This window comes from Coregonus lavaretus, assembly GCF_964263955.1.
Source record: "Coregonus lavaretus genome assembly, chromosome: 1".
In the NCBI taxonomy this organism is placed as follows: Eukaryota; Metazoa; Chordata; class Actinopteri; order Salmoniformes; family Salmonidae; genus Coregonus; species Coregonus lavaretus.
The window spans coordinates 23,779,631-23,797,503 of NC_139988.1; the positions used below are offsets into that span (position 1 = coordinate 23,779,631).

General features: G+C 45.9%; 1 protein-coding gene across 1 annotated transcript; it reads left to right on the forward strand.

Annotated features, from left to right (window-relative positions):
• The first annotated feature begins 5,084 nt into the window (after positions 1–5,084).
• On the forward strand, positions 5,085–12,747 carry LOC311132543 (E3 ubiquitin-protein ligase TRIM8-like). Its single transcript, XM_084165808.1, has 5 exons — positions 5,085–7,836; positions 9,559–9,654; positions 9,762–10,027; positions 10,345–10,460; positions 10,591–12,747. Exons 1-5 carry the CDS (start codon positions 7,234–7,236, stop codon positions 11,256–11,258), a joined length of 1,749 nt encoding a protein of 582 aa, XP_084021934.1. The 5' UTR covers positions 5,085–7,233; the 3' UTR covers positions 11,259–12,747.
• Positions 12,748–17,873: the final 5,126 nt, after the last annotated feature.

The window sequence follows — 17,873 nt, forward strand, 5'->3', positions numbered from 1 at the left end:
ACATTAACTTCCTATTGACCAACTGCAATTAAGTTAATGACAAATATACAGTAAACCCTCTTAACAGTGCAGCTATTGATTTTCACAAGCTCTTACAAAGACTGTAGAACTGGGAGTGGACAAATTAGGTGCTCAACCTTCAACATATTGAAAAATGCACACATGCACCCTTAGCGGTACCAGTACCTAACAGTGTGTGCCATAAGCACATCTGAAGTATCCTATAAACAATGTTCCCTCTAAACTGCGCGCGGCCGTGCACCTCCTCCAGGACGGCTGCACAGAGACGAAAGAGATTGAACTTCACTGAGTTCGCCCCATTAGTTTGCAATATATATATATTTTTGTGTGTGATTGAATCAACACTATATCATCCCCTTTTCAATGCAACAAAACAAACCTAACTAAGTATGATTGATTGTTGTAGGCAGAGCCAGAGCGCCCCCAAGTAGAATTATATTGGCCGGAGGTAGCCCACGAGCGGTCACCCGCGAGTGAATGCGCTTTTTAGATCAGTTCAGATCATGCGTTTGCACATTTGTTGACGTTCTTTGCTAGTTAGCGAGTTATTAGCCCAGTTATAGATAAGTATAGGTCAGCAATTGGGAGTTACTGCTTCCTACAAGAGCACAAAACGTGTAGGCTACATTTCAAGCTGTCTTTGAAAAGCCAGCAGGTAAAAAGCGTATGTCTTAATTAAAAGGGCAGTGTTGTATTTTGAGACAGGCTTGAATATGCAAATAAGCCAATAGGCTGAGGGGTAGCCTACATTGTCTAATTCTCTGTATGCTAATAATACTTCATTTTATTTTGTAAAGTGGTTCCTTGCATCATACAACACAATACAATGCAATTTACAGTCACCTATTTGGCCAATGGTGTTACAGACCAAGTCAAATGTGTATGTCAAGCCCTTCATAATGTAAAAACTGTTTTAAATGTCTCATGCATTGAACACCACATATAGGCTACTGTAGTCTATATCATAGAAATCAAAAGCTATTTCCATGTGAAAATGTTATGGGATTTGCTCCATGTGAAAATGTTTTGGTTTTGTTGGTAGGCCTACATTATGCTCAAATAGCAGCAATAGCCTATTGGCTACTGTCTAAAACTGTAAGGGTACAGCCTCAGTGTTCATTATAAACGTGCGCTGGAAGTTGCACAAAATTCTCACAACGTTCAAGTTTCCACTAACAAGACCAAAACTTTAGTCAGGGAACATTGTCTATAAGTATTGTCTATAACTGTTGAACCTGTCATTGGTTCTAGCTGGAACCTGAGGGTTCTTCATGAGGGTTCTAAATGGAACTCAAAAGGGTTCCCCTTCCAGCACCCCCCATCTCACAACCAACTGTCAGTATAGGGGGCCGCCAGGCAGTCAGTGAGGAGGCAGGCTAAGACCCATGAACAGCCTAGAACTACCCAACAACACCAACGGCCCTCATCCACCTCTGAAACAGAATGACCAACCCCGGTACCGGAGACCCCCAATTACCCATCATAATGACCCTGACAATACACTCAGAACAGAAAGACTTTCTTCAGACAGCTGTTCCTGTTTGCCTCCCCACTAGGGAATCCATCCATAGATGGCACAAGGTACCTACAGAGAACTGCCCGCACGGATGCACTCACACCGAACACACCTACCAACTGTTTGCTCGGTGGCCAGCTGGGTTTGGGTCCTATTTGCTCCCTCTGTCTTCTAGCATCCAGTGTCCAGTCTTGCCTCCGCATCGCCCCTCCTCCAGCACCGGCACAGGCCGATGGACATACTCTCCACCACCCCAACCCCCCTGCTCCCTTTCCACCTCTCTCCCCCTTCCTCCCTTTACACCTATCCCTCTCACAGAACCAGAACAGAAACAGGAACCATTAATCATCACACCAGACGAGGCACGAAGGAAGGACCAAAGATATACACCTATGTCTGGAGCGAGCAGGCCACAGGGGAGTACCATCACTGACCTCCGGGTCTTGGGCCTCCAAGTGTGTCTGCTAGCTCCTCAGGTGGTCCTTCACCCCCTCTGCAGATCCAGATCCTGACCCAGCACCTGCAGCAGCCCCAGTTCCCAGTTCCCGGTTCCCGTCCTGACACCAGACCCAGCACCTCCTGATTTTTCCAGTCCTGGGCCCAGCCACAATACCAGTACGGCTTCTGGTTCCGGTCCAGGCCCCAGCACCAACTCAGGCTTTCCTGGTTCCAGCTCCAATCCCAGCACCAACCCTGGACACAGTACCGACCAACCACAACTGCCACCTCCACCCAGCAACTGCCGGCCCAGACCCCACCCCACCCCTCCCCCAACACAAGAACACCGACAAACCGTCAATCACCACTAGACCAACCACTCAAGCATCAACCCCAAAACTCTAAGACGTGATCGACTCTCCAACACACTGTGAAACAAACAAACAAACAACTAACTAACTGTGATCAGACCATTTTAAAGATGCACCATGCAGAAATCATTACACCATTTCCTGGTTGCTAAAATTCTAATAGTTTGCTTAATTTCAGTTTATGTGACAAAACAAACAAGTATCGTATTGAGAATCATTGTACCATCTAAACCGCTGTGAAATATTTCCCATAACCAAAAATATTGTATTTTCAGCTGGTGTACAAAACCGAAAGTAAACGATGCAAAACCGAAACTTAAGAATGGGGAAAATAGAAATAGCGCATATAGAAAGGATTTACCACTTCTTAGACTTGCTTTCAATGAGAATGGCAGATCCATAACACAAATGTCTATGTGAATTTGGTGGGGTCATTTAAAAAGTTACATATTGCAGCTTTAAATTTCTTCTGAAGGTTTTTTTCTTCTATTTGTATTCTCTTTCTCTGTTGATTACTGATGGATTTTTCTTCTTCCTTTTGATGACGATTTGATTTGCCTAGTTTTGATTTGATTACTTATTTGACGACTTATAACCAAAAACCGTGGATAGAACTGAAAGCGCGAACCACAGCATTTAACCCTCGCAAGGCTGCCAGCCCAGACAGCATCCCTAGCCGCGTCCTCACAGCATGCGCAGACCAGCTGGCTGGAGTGTTTACGGACATATTCAATCTTTCCCTATCCCAATCTGTTGTCCCCACTTGCTTCAAGATGTCCGCCATTGTTCCTGTACCCAAGAAAGCGAATGTAACTGAACTAAATGACTATCGCCCAGTAGCACTCACTTCTGTCATCATGAAGTGCTTTGAGAGGCTAGTTAAGGATCATATCACCTCCACCTTACCCGACACCCTAAACCCACTGCAATTTGCATACCGTCCCAATAGATCCACGAATGATGCAATCTCCATTACACTGCATACTGCCCTATCCCATCTGGACAAGAGGAATACCTATGTAAGAACACTGTTCATTGACTACAGCTCAGCCTTCAACACCATAGTACCCTCCAAGCTCATCATTAAGCTCAGGGCCCTGGGTCTGAACCCCGCCCAGTGCAACTGGGTCCTGGACTTCCTGATGGGCCGCCCCCAGGTGGTGTAGGTAGGAAACAATAATATAATAATAATATGCCATTTAGCAGACGCTTTTATCCAAAGCGACTTACAGTCATGCGTGCATACATTTTTGTGTATGGGTGGTCCCGGGGATCGAACCCACTACCTTGGCGTTACAAGCGCCGTGCTCTACCAGCTGAGCTACAGAGGACAACACATCCACTACACTGATCCTCAATACAGGGGCCCCACAAGGGTGCGTGCTCAGCCCCCTCCTGTACTCCCTGTTCACCCATGACTGCGTGGCCAAGCTCATCTCCAACTCAATCATCAAGTTTGCAGACAACACAACAGTGGTAGGCCTGATTACCAACGACGATGAGACAGCCTACAGGGAGGAGGTGAGTGCCCTGGCCGAGTGGTGCAACAGCGCCTCTTCAACCTCAGGAGGCTGAAGAAATTTGGCTTGGCCCCTAAGACCCTCACAAAGTTTTACAGATGCACCATTGAGAGCATCCTGACGGACTGTATCAACGCCTGGTATGGCAACTGCACCATCCACAACCGCAGGGCTCTCCAGAGGGTGGTGCGGTCTGTCCAACGTATCACCAGGGCACACTGCCTGCCCTCCAGGACATCTACAGCACCCGGTGTCACAGGAAGGCCAAGAAGATAATCAAGGACCTAAGCCACCCGAGCCACGGCCTGTTCACCCCGCTACCATCCAGAAGGCGAGGCCAGTACAGGTGAATCAAAGCTGGGACCGAGAGACTGTTTCTATCTCAAGAAGCTGTGTGTGACACACACTGTTAAATTGTCACCACTAGCCGGCCTCCGCCCAGTACTCTGCCCTGAACTTTAGTCACTGTCACTAGCTGGTTACCACCCAGTTACTCTACCATGCACATTAGAGGCTGCTGCCCTATGTACATAGTCATGAAACACTGGTCACTTGAATAATGTTTACATACAGTTTTACCCACTTCCTATGTATATACTGTATTCTAGTCAAGGCCTATCCCATTTAACTATTGCTGTACATATACTATTCTTCAGATATACTACATATTCTATCCATAAACTGTCCATATTGTCTATACATCCCATCCCATCAAACACACACACACACACACATATATATACTCCGGACTCCGACATTGCTTGTCCTAACATTTCTATATTTCTTCATTCCATTCTTTTACTTTTTAGATTCGTGTGTATTGTTATATATCACTGCACTGTTGGAACTAGGAACACAAGCATTTCGCTACACCTGCAATAACATCTGCTAAATATGTCTATGTGTACAATTGTATTTTATTTATTTATTTAATTGGCTATTATTTATTGAACATTTTGAATGATTTATCTTTGAAAACCTTAAATAATTTTGGAAAAAACAAATAATATTGCCTTTTAAAGATTTCCGTGGAGAGGAACATTGAATATCTACACATATTTTCCTATACCTGTGAAAAATAAAAGCGTATCGTAATTTCTTAATATATTTCAATATGCTCCTCTCCCCGTCTCGCTAATTAACGCCTTCCGTTAAAAACATGACACACATCGGTTGTGTGACAGGTCACGTGATGGTGGAGGAGCAACGGGACCAGCCGGAAGGAGGGGTGAGCCGATGTTCAACCCGATTGAACGACTAGTCTAGCTAGCTAGCATTCCTCCTTGCCCCGACGCCTGGTTAGAAAGAGGAAAGAGATCGCAAATTAGAATTCAGAGACGGATTGGATTTGTATGATCAAGGCGATTCGGCTATAAACAACGGGACAGAAGGCCTCGAAATATGGCCACATATACACAGCTGAATCCGAAAGAACTGGCGAGGCGTGTTTGAACGCGACGGGAATCTTTTTGTTTCGGTGTGATCTGCAAACCAAACGAGTTTTGGGAATAACCGAGGCCCTGTATCCTCCGTGGATTCTCTTTCTTTCTTTTTTTGATGAGGAGCGCAAGATTGATGACAGCTACCTTTAAAAATGCCAGAATAGCGACATCCTCTTTAAAATAAGATTAGACGGGTGCATTTATATATAATAATAGATGTAAAACCGTGGTAGTCGTAAATATTCTAATGTAGTCATTTATTTGTTTGTACAGCGACAGAAAATGGTGAGATGACTTCTCAGAATTAAAACTATTTCATTAAGCTAACGAAATCAGTGGAGTGAAATGTTTTTAGCTGAATGTGAGCTGATAATAGTCATGATCCGTCCCTGATAAACCAAAGGAATGAAGCCGGGACATATCTTTGGGTCTGGATACGTTTTGATCGGTCTGTGTGTATGATCCGAAAGCTTGCCACAGAAGCCAACATTCCAGTGGATTAAAAAAACCCTGGCCTTTGTTTTGCGCTTATGAATTGAAGTCGGTTAAACCATAAACTATGCAGTACATCGCCTTCTAACGAAGTATTGTTTGACCTTTTTACTAATTAAGTCTTTATAGGCCCAAATAGCCGAGAGGAAAGTATTTGGTGAGAGAAGTCGAGGCCTTGTGTACAGATATGCGAGCGTTGCCTGTGGAAGCATCATAACTGACGACGTTACACATCAAACAAATAGGCTGTTATGTACCTATTGTGAGGATCAAAGTCCGTCGCAATGTTTATTGAAGGGCTAAGGACACTTGTCACATGTATCTGATTTGCAAATCCTTATATTTTTGTTTTGTCCTACTGCCAAAAAGCTGTCACGAGCGTAATCGTATTAATTGTGAACGTACCCAAAATAGTCGGTGTATTATTGGAAGAGAGGATAAAATAACAATTAATGTGCCCTTTGGAACATCGGCGTTGTATCAACCCTGGGCAAGCTTAATCGATTTACAGATGGCTTTATTCAGGGTGGAGGTATAGGAATCATTTCGGCAACGCAATCTTTTACTTATGTTCATTTCTGGACCTCAATCGATTGAGGAACAAACAAACATAAGCGGACGAGGAAGTCAAGGCTAGCTCGTCAAGCAAAAGTAAAGACCTACGCAGAAGGGGAGAGGAAAAGGTGAGCGTTCGTCTTTCATCAGCTGTATAGAAATCAATTCAGCTCCGCGGTGATGTAACCGTCCAAACGATCCTAATTCAGACCGATTCAATGTAATGTCTGAACCGTGTTGGTTGGTAGATCTCTGTGCCTTCATTGCTATCATACCGTAGCTGGAAATACGAACAATTTAGCTGCGAGAATTAGGCCTAGGCTATACTACGCACAAAGTGAACCATTCGTCAGCCGTCACAGGAGCCGGTTATTGCCTAACCGTGTGATTTCAGAGAAACGAAGGCCTCGCTAACTCTTTACGGTAATTTGCATAACGTCATCCCGGACTGTGTGTCGTAATCACCGGGGTGTTGTCATCGTTTCCCTGAGGCCTTTTCTGGTGGCTGTGGAATCTGCCAAGGCCTACCTGCTCTGCCCTACAGGATGTGCACTGCTGCCTGGATTTAAAGCAATAGCTGAGGACATTCATTCACCAGTCGGTTGGACTAAACTAGTTGACAGTGCTAGTGATGATAATAACCCTTCATTGCTGAGTTTGTTGCACAATAGACAACTATCACTAAAGGACTAGTAACATACTAACATACTGGACTTAGCTTTCTGTATACAGAGTCACAGGTCTTCCCTCAGTCCTCAAGACATTTGATCTATAGTCAGGGGCTTAGTTCATGACTACAAATCCATAGTCAATCCATAGGATTGTTATTTTTTTCATGTGAGAAGGTTGTCGTCGCGTGTCTGTACGCCGCTCCCACCATGGCCTCAAACATGGCGACCTCCGACCTGTCCGAGACATGGAGGAACTGTTTCGAAGAGGAGCTGATCTGCCCCATCTGCCTGCACGTCTTCTCCGAGCCTATCCAGCTGCCCTGTAAGCACAACTTCTGCCGGGGCTGCATCTCTGAGGCCTGGGCTAAAGACACCACCCTGGTCCGCTGCCCCGAGTGCAACCACGCCTACAGCCAGAAGCCTGCTCTGGAGAAGAACCACAAGCTGTCCAACATCGTGGACAAGTTCAACGCGTTGTCCGTAGAGAAGGCCGCCTCGCCGGTGCTGCAGTGTATTCTGTGCCGCCGTGGCCCGCCACTCCCGGCTGTCAAGGTTTGCCTGCGCTGTAGCGCCCCCTGTTGCCAGAGCCACGTCCAGACACACCTGCAGCAGCCCTGCTCCGCCCTGGGACATCTGCTGGTGGAGGCTGAGGCGGTCAAGGCCTGGACGTGTCCTCAGCACGACGAGTACAGACTGTACCACTGTGAGGCAGAACAGACGGCCGTGTGTCAATACTGCTGCTTCACGCGATGCCATCCCAGTCACGGACACGGGGTCACTGACGTGGAGCTACGACGCAACGATATACGGGTAAGACTAAAATTTATGTCTCTTACACCCATTCCTTTGGTTAAGAACAAAGCAGCCCAAATTGGGGGAAAGTGTGTGTCAATCCTCCGGTGTATGCATTTTTCAATTGTGATCCAATCCAACCCCCATTCTCTCATCTGTTGAGAGTGACAAACAATGTGTTGGAGGGCTGGAACAATGAGTGGTCTAAGCCAGCCTTATCTCCCCAGCACAGGTGCATCCTAGTCTGGGACCACCAGCCGGCAGAGGGGGGTTGTATGGAGGGGGGGGGAATGAAGTGAGATTCTTCACTCCATTCTGTGGTAGAAGAGGTGGAAGAATGGTTGTTTATGGTTTCCTTTTCGTTTTCTTGTGATTCTCTTTTATTTCCTGGGTTCTAGTAAGGAAGGCTGTGGTTAGTTAAAAACAACCAACTGTCCCCAGGTTGGGGATATGAGATGGGGGCTAGTCAGTCATACAGGCTTTTCTCCTGACTCATATTGGTGACTACTTCTGGCCTCTGACTCCGTTTTAGGGAGCTGTTAATACTCTGTGTGCACTAGCCTGTTAGTAGCCTACTCCGTGTGTGGGATCAACCACATTGGAAGGGTTAGGAAGGTTCTTGTATAACAAACTACAGTGTGAATTCCTGTCCTCTGATTCTCCCTGTGACTGACTACCATCTCCATTTGTAATAAATGACTCTGGGAGCCTAAAGTTAATGTACTGTGACAGTGTTACTGCTTAAGTGCATCTTGTGGTGGTGGCAGAGGGGGTAGAGATGCCCCCTAGCCTCCACCATGGTCCCCAGCACTACCCCATCTCCCCAGGGCATGACTGACCTACCTCCCCATATCACTCTTCTCCACTGGGGGTCCTGGTGGAAAATATGTTGGATAGAAATGACTGATAGATATGCCATCTCCCCCCAGTACCCCTTAATGGTACTGAACGTCCCCCATGCAGAGAGGTACTGCTGTCCCCCACCACCCCTCCACCCACCCCCACTATCCATCCCTGCCCAAGGCTTCTGCCCTGAGCCTGATTTCTATCAGCATTCAGGTCACAGACCACTACTACCGTGGGCGTGCAGCAAGATGCTATAGGAGCACTGTCCTGCCCTACTTATAACCTTTGCCCCCAGGAAGTGGAATTGTTCTATTTGTGTCTTGTTTCCTCTACTGAATTCCAAATTGAAATCCCACATTTCAGATCCAGAGAGGTTCCCAAGGGATGGAGGCTAGGGCTCGATTTGGGATTGGGAATGTCTGTGAATTCCTTATTGTGTTTTTTGCCTCAGTTTTGCATCAGTTGCGCTGGCTGGCGTGGCACTCTGGTTTGGCCAGTCTGGGCATGTGTTGTAGCCGTGCCAATGCCAGCCCAGAATAACTAGTGTTGTTTTGACAACAGTACCATGAGTGGGCCTAATGTCTGTGTGTATGTGGTGTTCTGAGAAAGGAGGAGCATCCGGAGGAGAGAAGGGTAGAAGAGTATCTATCTGGCTGCGCCCTGTTCTCGCTCTCTTGCTCATACCTCATTCACCACAAATAGCTATTGGTTGCCATGACAGCTCCCTCCCTCAGATAAGCTGTTTGTTAGATGGAGACTAAATTGGCTGGCTCAGCCTGCTAGAGGCCTAGTGGTGTTTCTCTTCTCATATTATCATTTTCATTGGTTTGTTCGGCTATGTATGAGGAGTTATCGAACCCAACTATGAATGACATTACCATTTCTCTCTCTCAGCAAAATCTATTGCGGCAGCAGGAGAGGGTGGAGGAGAGAGTTCAGGACATTGATGAGCAGCTCTGTAAACTCGACTCTGACAAGTGTGTGGTGGAGGTACGTCTGATTTCTCTCACAAACACTCTCTTTCTCTCTCTCCCACACACCTCAGCCAGTGAGCACAGGCTGCACACACATGTATAACAGTCTGTTCTCTCCTACAGGACAGAGTGTGTGAGCTGAAAGAGGAGGTGCGTGTGCAGTACCAGCGGATGCAGCACTTCTTGGAAGAAGATCTGTCCCGAACGCTGGAGGTTCTAGAGCGGGCGCGTTCTAGGTTCTGCCAGGAGAACGCAGGCCAGGTTCTAGCTCTGGGAGAACAGAGACACGAGGCCCAGAAGCTGCTCAGCTCGGTCCACACGGCCTTCGGCAAGGCTGAGGAGCTGGGCTTCATGAAGAATACCAAACCTGTCAAGATCCTCATGGAGAGGTGAGAGACAGGGGACATTACACAGATGTTATAAAAAAGTTAGTAGAGATACAGAAAGGCGCTTACATGCGACTTATTGCACACGTATTACAACTGTAGTCATGTTAGAATTGTCATGATACACATCATTATTTATTTAGGAGAACAGAATTCCAAACTCCTTACAAATCTTTTTATGACAGGATAGGACATGTAGTAGGGAGACAGAGTTGACAGAGCAGAAATGCGTAGGGCTCATGCGGGGATCGAACCGGGACTATAGTTTTAATGGAGCGCTAATATACCAGGCTTGTTACATGCATATTTGTGTGTTGCAGGTCTCAAGCGTGCGTGGGCAGTGCGCTCCCTCCCTACAAGGTGGGCAGTCTCAACTCTAAGCTGTTCCTGTCAGAACTCTCCAAGCGAGAGAAGAGCCTACGGAAAACATTGGAAGGTAGGATCGAGAGAATCATCTTTACAGAATCTTCACACCCTTATCTGATTATTTGTGTTGGTAGATCAAGGTAATTCATATTTGGCTTTGTAAGTCTGATCCCCCTCTCTTTCTCTCCCTCCCCCTCCAGCCCCCCTAGCCCCTCCCTCCTCGTCCTCGTCCGTCCAGGCATATCCCAGCGGCCTCGGCTCCGGGGCAGAGAAACGCAAACACTCCTCGGCCTTCCCAGAAAGCAACGGAAGCGCTGGGAAAACGGCTTCTTCCGGGTTCAATGACTCCTCTTCCTCTTCTAAGCAGCCCTACCTGGGCCCAAACTCTGCCCCCGGGGAGGGCCAATCCTCCAATCAGCAGCTTCTGGGTCCCTGTGGCCCCTCCCACATGAACGAAGGTGGCGGAACAGGAAGTGGAAGTGGCTCTCTAACCAATCACCATTCAGGGTCTGTGTTCAGTCCCTCCCACTTCCCCCCTGCCAGCGGTAGCTCCTCCCATTCTTCTCAGCCGGCAGTGCTCCCCCAGTATGGCGGGCGTAAGATCCTGGTGTGTACCATGGATAACTGCTACTGCTCCGGGGTACCCTCAGTGTCGGGGCACCGCGGCCACCCTCCCTACCCACGTTCAGGCTCCTTTCCCTGGGTAAGCGCCCAGGACTACCCCCCTCCCCCCGGCCTGGCCTCTGGAGCTCCAGCCATGCAAGGATTGGCTGTCAGAGACTGGATAGACGCACAGCAGACGCACAGACACACAGACTTCTATGGCCTGTATGGGCAACCCTCCACCAAGCACTATGTCACCAGTTAACACACATACATCTATATATACACACTTCTACAGGCAAACAGCTCTCCACTAAGCACTACGCTACTAGTTAAATACGCACACATGCTCATGTAGACACACACACAGAATAAATATATATAGGTACATACACAGACGTTCACTTCTACATGTTATACGGACAGTCCTCTGCTAAGCACCATGTTACAACTCATAGATGCACTTACACACACTCTCGGGGGCAGGGTTGACACATGTATTAGTTTTCTCTGTCAGACAGACACACAGTGTACTGTATGATGATCTCTGTCTTTGTGCAGAAACTGTTGATGCTGAAGCACTTCGGCTCAAATGAAATGTTTTAGCGACATCTCCCTCCCCGTCGTAGTGAGATCGATAGCCTTATGTTGTTATTATTAATGTTCTAATTATAATTTTCTGTTTATTGAACATGGTCTGATAACTGTGTAAAGAGAATGGTGGTTTATTATTGTTAGAGCTCTGGTTTTGTCTCCTTGCTGAGTTCAGGGATGTACTGTGCAGCTTGAACACACACGTTCTTCCAGGTTCTCTTCTGTGTGTGGGCTGGGACCCCCTCCCATGCACTTTTTGGGGGGGGGGGGGGGGGGGGGGGATTTCTCTCTGTGTAGAAGTTGCTTTGTAGACAGGTCTAGGATTAGTTTACCCTCCCTGTAGACACAGGTCCAGGATCAGCTGACCCGTCCCCCAGTCCTAACCTTAAACATCAGGGGGTCAAATGGCAGAAACTGGCCCTAGATCAGGGTTTATGGGCAACTGTAAACCTACTTCATTATGGACCTTCTTTATTCCCATTGATTCGGATCCCAATCCCATCGGAGAGGGGATCCGACCCCCTTCCATTGTGCTGCCAGGCTGTCTCCTTTGTTTTCTAGTTATTAATATACAGATCATGACACATGAGCGATTCCCATATGGCATATGAGTAATCATACCATATGAGCAGGTATCATGTTTGTCTTAAAGACAGTTGGACTCGTAGACAGGATGGTGGCTCAGCGAGCAACTACATGGCCTGGGCTGGACTGGACAGACCAAACAAATCAACTCAAGCATCTGGGAGTGTGACGGTGACTATGCGTTAATAATGTACTTCCTGCAGGGTGATGTCACTTCCTTTTAACAAGCACACGCTCTCTGCTTCCTGTTTGCAGCTGTAAGCATGCGGGGAAGAGTTTTATAAAGCACTCTGGAATAAAAAATAAAAAACCTACAAGAAATGAAAAATAAAAAAAGATGAGCAGAAGTAATGGTTGAGGGGTTTTTTCATGAACTTTTTCTAAGAGAGAAACTGGACTGCTCAGCGTAAGCATTGGATTAAAAAAAAAACGCTGAAAAGGAACTGTTACAAGAACAGTCGACCAATAGGAGAAAAAAAATGGGGAAAAGTATCTTTTTTGTAAATATTTTGTGAAATGAAAAATAAAGGACATGTCATTTGGAGGGTTCCAAATAAATCAAGGAATTTAATTCAGTTACTTCCCTTCATTTCTTGATCACAACCCAAGTCTCTTCTTCTTTTCTCTCTTGTCAGCCTTTATTTTCAGATCTGTCAAGTAAAGTGTTTTTTGATAGGTTTTACTTACTGATACAGAACTGAACTACACTTCTACATGAATGTGGATGCTACCATGATGATGGATAATCCTGGATGATGAGTGAAAAGGTTTGACGCACAAATGTCATACCCGCAAGACATGCTAACCTCACCATTACAATAACGGGAGGTTAGCATTTGGGGGGGGGGGGTTATGATATTTGTGCGCATATAACTTTCTCACTTATCATTATTCACGGTTCATTCAGGATTATCCGTCATCATGGTAACATCCACATTCATGTAGAAGTGTTTAGAATTGTTCTCTTCTTATTTACAATAAAAGTGACCCCAAAATGACATGATTTACCATTAATTTCTATTGGGCACAAAATAAAATGAAACACAACCAAAACAAACAGCAAATGCATCCAACAAATTTGTAGAGTCACAAGCTTGATGTAGTCATTGTGTGCTATGAATATGGGACCAAATACTTAACCTCTTACTACTTTAATACACATGTAAGGGAATTTGTCCCAATACTTTTGCTCCCCTAAAATGGGGGGACTATGTACAAAAAGTGCTGTAATTCCTAAACGGTTCACCCGATATGGATGGAAATACACATTAAAGCTGACAGTCTGCACTTTAACCTCATAGTCGTTGTTTGATTTCAAATCCAAAGTTCTGAAGTATAGAGACAAAAGAAGAAAAAATGCTTCACTGTGCCAAAAATGACAGAGGGCACTGTAAATGTCATCACTTGGTATGTAGTGGGTTGAAGGGGAGACTCCCATGAGAATACAACCACCACACATATGGTAAGACATCAAACTAACCCTGTCATTTACTAGGTGTTCGCCTGAGTGAAGCTGCCAGAAAGACCCTGTGGTCAGGGGTGGTAGACACACAGTCAATAAAGTTGTCCTGATCTTTCTCTGTAGTGATGAGTCAGGGGTGGGAGCCTCTCTTTCCCTCCCTCTCTTTCACTCAATCTCACACACTGGATAAAAGTTGTTCTGCTCTGTCTCTGGTGGAGTCAGGGGTGGGGAAGTTGGTAAAACCTTGAGGATAGGTTATAAAGAAAGCTGAGCTCCAGTAAACAAACACGCCGTTGGAGAAGTCAGCTAATCTCTGAGGCGAGATTGGTCTGTGGAGGGCCAGGCGGCTGGGTTTGCTGTCCACCCCCTCACCCGTACAGCTCACACACACAGTCGTCTGTTAACCCGAGAAATTACCGAAAGAGAAACTGAGATCCACCCACTGCGCCCACCAACAGAACACAATACTAACATCAGTAGTGATATATCAGCAGGTTTTTATTGCAGTGGAAACTTCATGGGTAGTGGAGGCACATCTGAGAAAGAGAGAGTGGAATCTATGTCTAACAGGGTGGGTTTGTGTGTTTCAGCCTGACTAAGCTGTAGCTTTAAAGCTTTCTGCCACCTAGCATGTTGGACCTCAATCCTCTTCAGCTAGCAGGGATGGTCCACTATTATTTTTGTGTGTGTGCTTTTGTGTGTCAGAGAAAGAGAGAGTAGGAGAGAGTTTTTATTTTTGTATAATTTTTTTTATTGGCACATCCACAAGCAGCAAGCTAGCTCATTCTCCTTCTTCGGATGACAACAGTAACTTTGTTTTACATTTGACTTCTTTACAGCTATTTTGTTACATATACATTATTCATACATTTCACATTCATGATATTTCTACACACAGTATTACATGACAGAAAATAGAGTTTGATTTACACATTAAATGGTACTCAGACATATTTGGTATACATAATACAGTATATGGTGTTTTTGGTCCTAACTATTACAGATCATGAGCTTTTGGCGTAGGGGAGATGTTGTGTATGTGTGGTAAAACAGGAGGACATTACTATCTGCTCGTCGTCAACAAGGTTTGGCTTGTCTAATACGTTTCTTTAAACCCATAGTCCTAGCTAGGCCATGCATGTGCAGGTTCACTAATCTCTCCATCATCAGCATGTCGATACCTAGCTCTGGTCCAGGGCGTTAGTGTGGCTTGCTAACGCTGAGCTCAGTATTAGCAAGCTGCACTTAATGCCCTGGACCAGAGCTAGTTAATGCACGATGGTTTGGACGGTGAGGTGATTTGTAGATCAGATAATCTCCAGCAAAGCACGGAGCTCAGGCCGACCCTGGCCAACAAACAGTATCACATGACTCTTGGTTGATATGCTAACACACATAAGAGTGTTTGATATGCTAACCCTATTATCTGTAGCTCTCATGGGAAAATGGACTCAGGAAGACATGGGCTTGGTGGGTGAGGTAGGAAGATGTATGAGGTGTATTGAGAGCGTATGGTTTGATGTATCTTAACATTTCAAAGTGATGCACATTCTTATAATGCATGATCCTTTTCTCCTCCACGTCTTCCCCACCTTCTGTGCAACTCCCACCTATTTCCTATCTGTTGGTGGGATATGATATCTGTTTCCTGTTTCATCTGTCATCATTGCAACTCAGATGTGATTAGTTGAAGAGAAAGGGGCCGGTATGAAGCATGCTGGTTTGGGATTTGAGTGGTTGGTCTATTTCTCTTTCTCTTTCTCCCTTTCTCTCTATTTCTCTCTCTCTCTCTCTTTTTCTCTCTCTCTCTCTCTTTCTCTCGCTTTCTCGCTCTCTTTCTCTCTCTCTCTTTTTCTCTCTCTCTTTTTCGATCTCGCTTTCTCTCTCTCTCTCTCTCTCTCTCTCTCTCTCTCTCTCTCTCTCTCTCTCTCTCTCTCTCTCTCTCTCTCTCTCTCTCTCTCTGTCTCTTACACACATACACAGCTGTCTTGATTCATGAGGAGAAAAAGGCGGTAATCCTGTCGCCTCAAAGATAGGCATCACACTCCCCTCTGTCTGGCTCCTCATGTCGCCCAAACACACACACACAACTTTTATGCACAGATAAACCAACCACAGAACTTTGTGTTCTCTCAATCAGATTGTAGAAGATAACAGGCCTTAAAGGCCCAGTGCGGTCAAAACATTTATTTTCCTGTGTTTTATATCTATTTCCACACTATGAGGTTGGAATAATACTGTGAAATTGTGAAAATGATCATAATGCCCGTATAGTGTAAGCTGTTTGAAAGACTGCCTGAAATTTCAGCCTATTTTGGTGGGATGGAGTTTTGACCTGCCTGGTGACATCCCCAGGTGGTAAATTAGTTAATATACCAATAAGAAAGAGAGTTCCAAACCTCTCTGCCAATAACGGCTCATTTTCTGTTTTCCGCTGCCCACTCAGACCATTCCCAGAAAATTCTTGCTTGAGAAATTGCTCTATGCCGAGATGCCATTTTTGTTTATTTTTGACCATTTTAATTGAAAAAAATCACAGTAAGGTACACTATATATACAAAAGTATGTGGACACCCCTTCAAATTAGTGGGTTCGGCTATTTCAGCCACACCCATTGCTGACAGGTGTATAAAATTGAGCACACAGCCATATCTCCATAGACAAACATTGGCAGTAGAATCGCATGCGCAATTTAAAGCGTCGGCTGGAGTGGTGTAAAGCTCGCCGCCATTGGACTCTGGAGCAGTGGAAACGCGTTCTCTGGAGTGATGAATCATGCTTCACAATCTGGCAGTCCCACGGACAAATCTAGGTTTGGTGGATGCCAGGAGAATGCTACCTGCCCCAATGTATAGTGCCAATTGTAAAGTTTGGTGGAGAAGGAATAATGGTCTGGGGCTGTTTTTCATGGTTCGGGCTAGGCCCCTTAGTTCCAGTGAAGGGAAATCTTAACGCTACAGCATACAATTACATTCTAGACAATTCTGTGCTTCCAGCTTTGTGGCAACAGTTTGGGGAAGGCCCTTTCCTGTTTCCGCATGACAATAACCCCCTTGCACAAAGCAAGGTCCATACAAAAATGGTTTGTCGAGATCGGTGTGGAAGAACTTGACTGGACTGCACAGAGCCCTGACCTCAACCCCATTGAACACCTTTGGGATGAATTGGAACGCCGGGGGGTTAGAAGGATTACTTTATCCTATCCCAGGTGTTCCTTAAAGAGGAACTCCATATTAATGCCCATGATTTTGGAATGAGATGTTCAACGAGCAGTTGTCCACATACTTTTGGTCATGTAGTGTACTTAATTGTTACCCAGAAATTATTTGATATTGAGATAAAAACAGCTGCATTGGACTGTCTCTGTGCCCAAATGACACCCTATTCCCTATGTAGTGCACTACTTTTGACCAGGGTTCCAAGGGCTCTGGTCAAAAGTAGTGCACTGTGTAGGAAATAGGATGCCATTTGGGACGTAGCCTCTCGGTCTATGCCCAGAGATTTAAAGACATCTGCACTTTGATCTTAATGTCTGAGCATAACGATCTAATTTAACAGACACTTTGATCCAAAGCCCCACATACAGTTAGCAGCCTGTGGCCCATGTAGGAATCGAGAGGAGAGAAATAAGTGTTTCACAATGGGTCTTTGTAAGAGCAGAGACATTTTATAGTCCCACAGGCCCTCAGAATGCATCGCTCTCTCACACACACAGCTGGAAGTCAGTGTTTTATGGCCAGTGTTCTCTCCCCTGTAGCAGATGCAACACCCTCACAACTATGTGCAGCAGGCCTGAACCAACCACTGAACAGCTACGGTCTGACTAGTAGTTAAACATAGGCCTGTAGGAATCGACTGTGGCGGAGTGGTTAGACTAGCTATAAAGGCTGCCAGCCACGACAAACACAGAGAGCTGCCCATTCAGGGGCCCAACCAGCTGGGCCTTGACAATGTCAAAACCAGCTGACCCCACCTGCCTGAGGCGATGTTAGTCTGTTACCCCACCTGTGTGTGTGGCATTAGTGTTTTGGAGATGAAAAAGGCTCTGGTGTGGGGTCTCTCCAGGGACTGTCAACGACAAGGGTCTGGGCAGCGGAGATGTTTTTTGGTCAGGCGGTGTTGTCTGGGGTAAAGTGGTGTCCTCCACAGCTCCACAGGGCATCACACAGAACTGTGTGTGTGTTGGCTGGGCCTCTATACTACCACTCTACAGCCAGGTCAGAAAACAATGCAATTTTT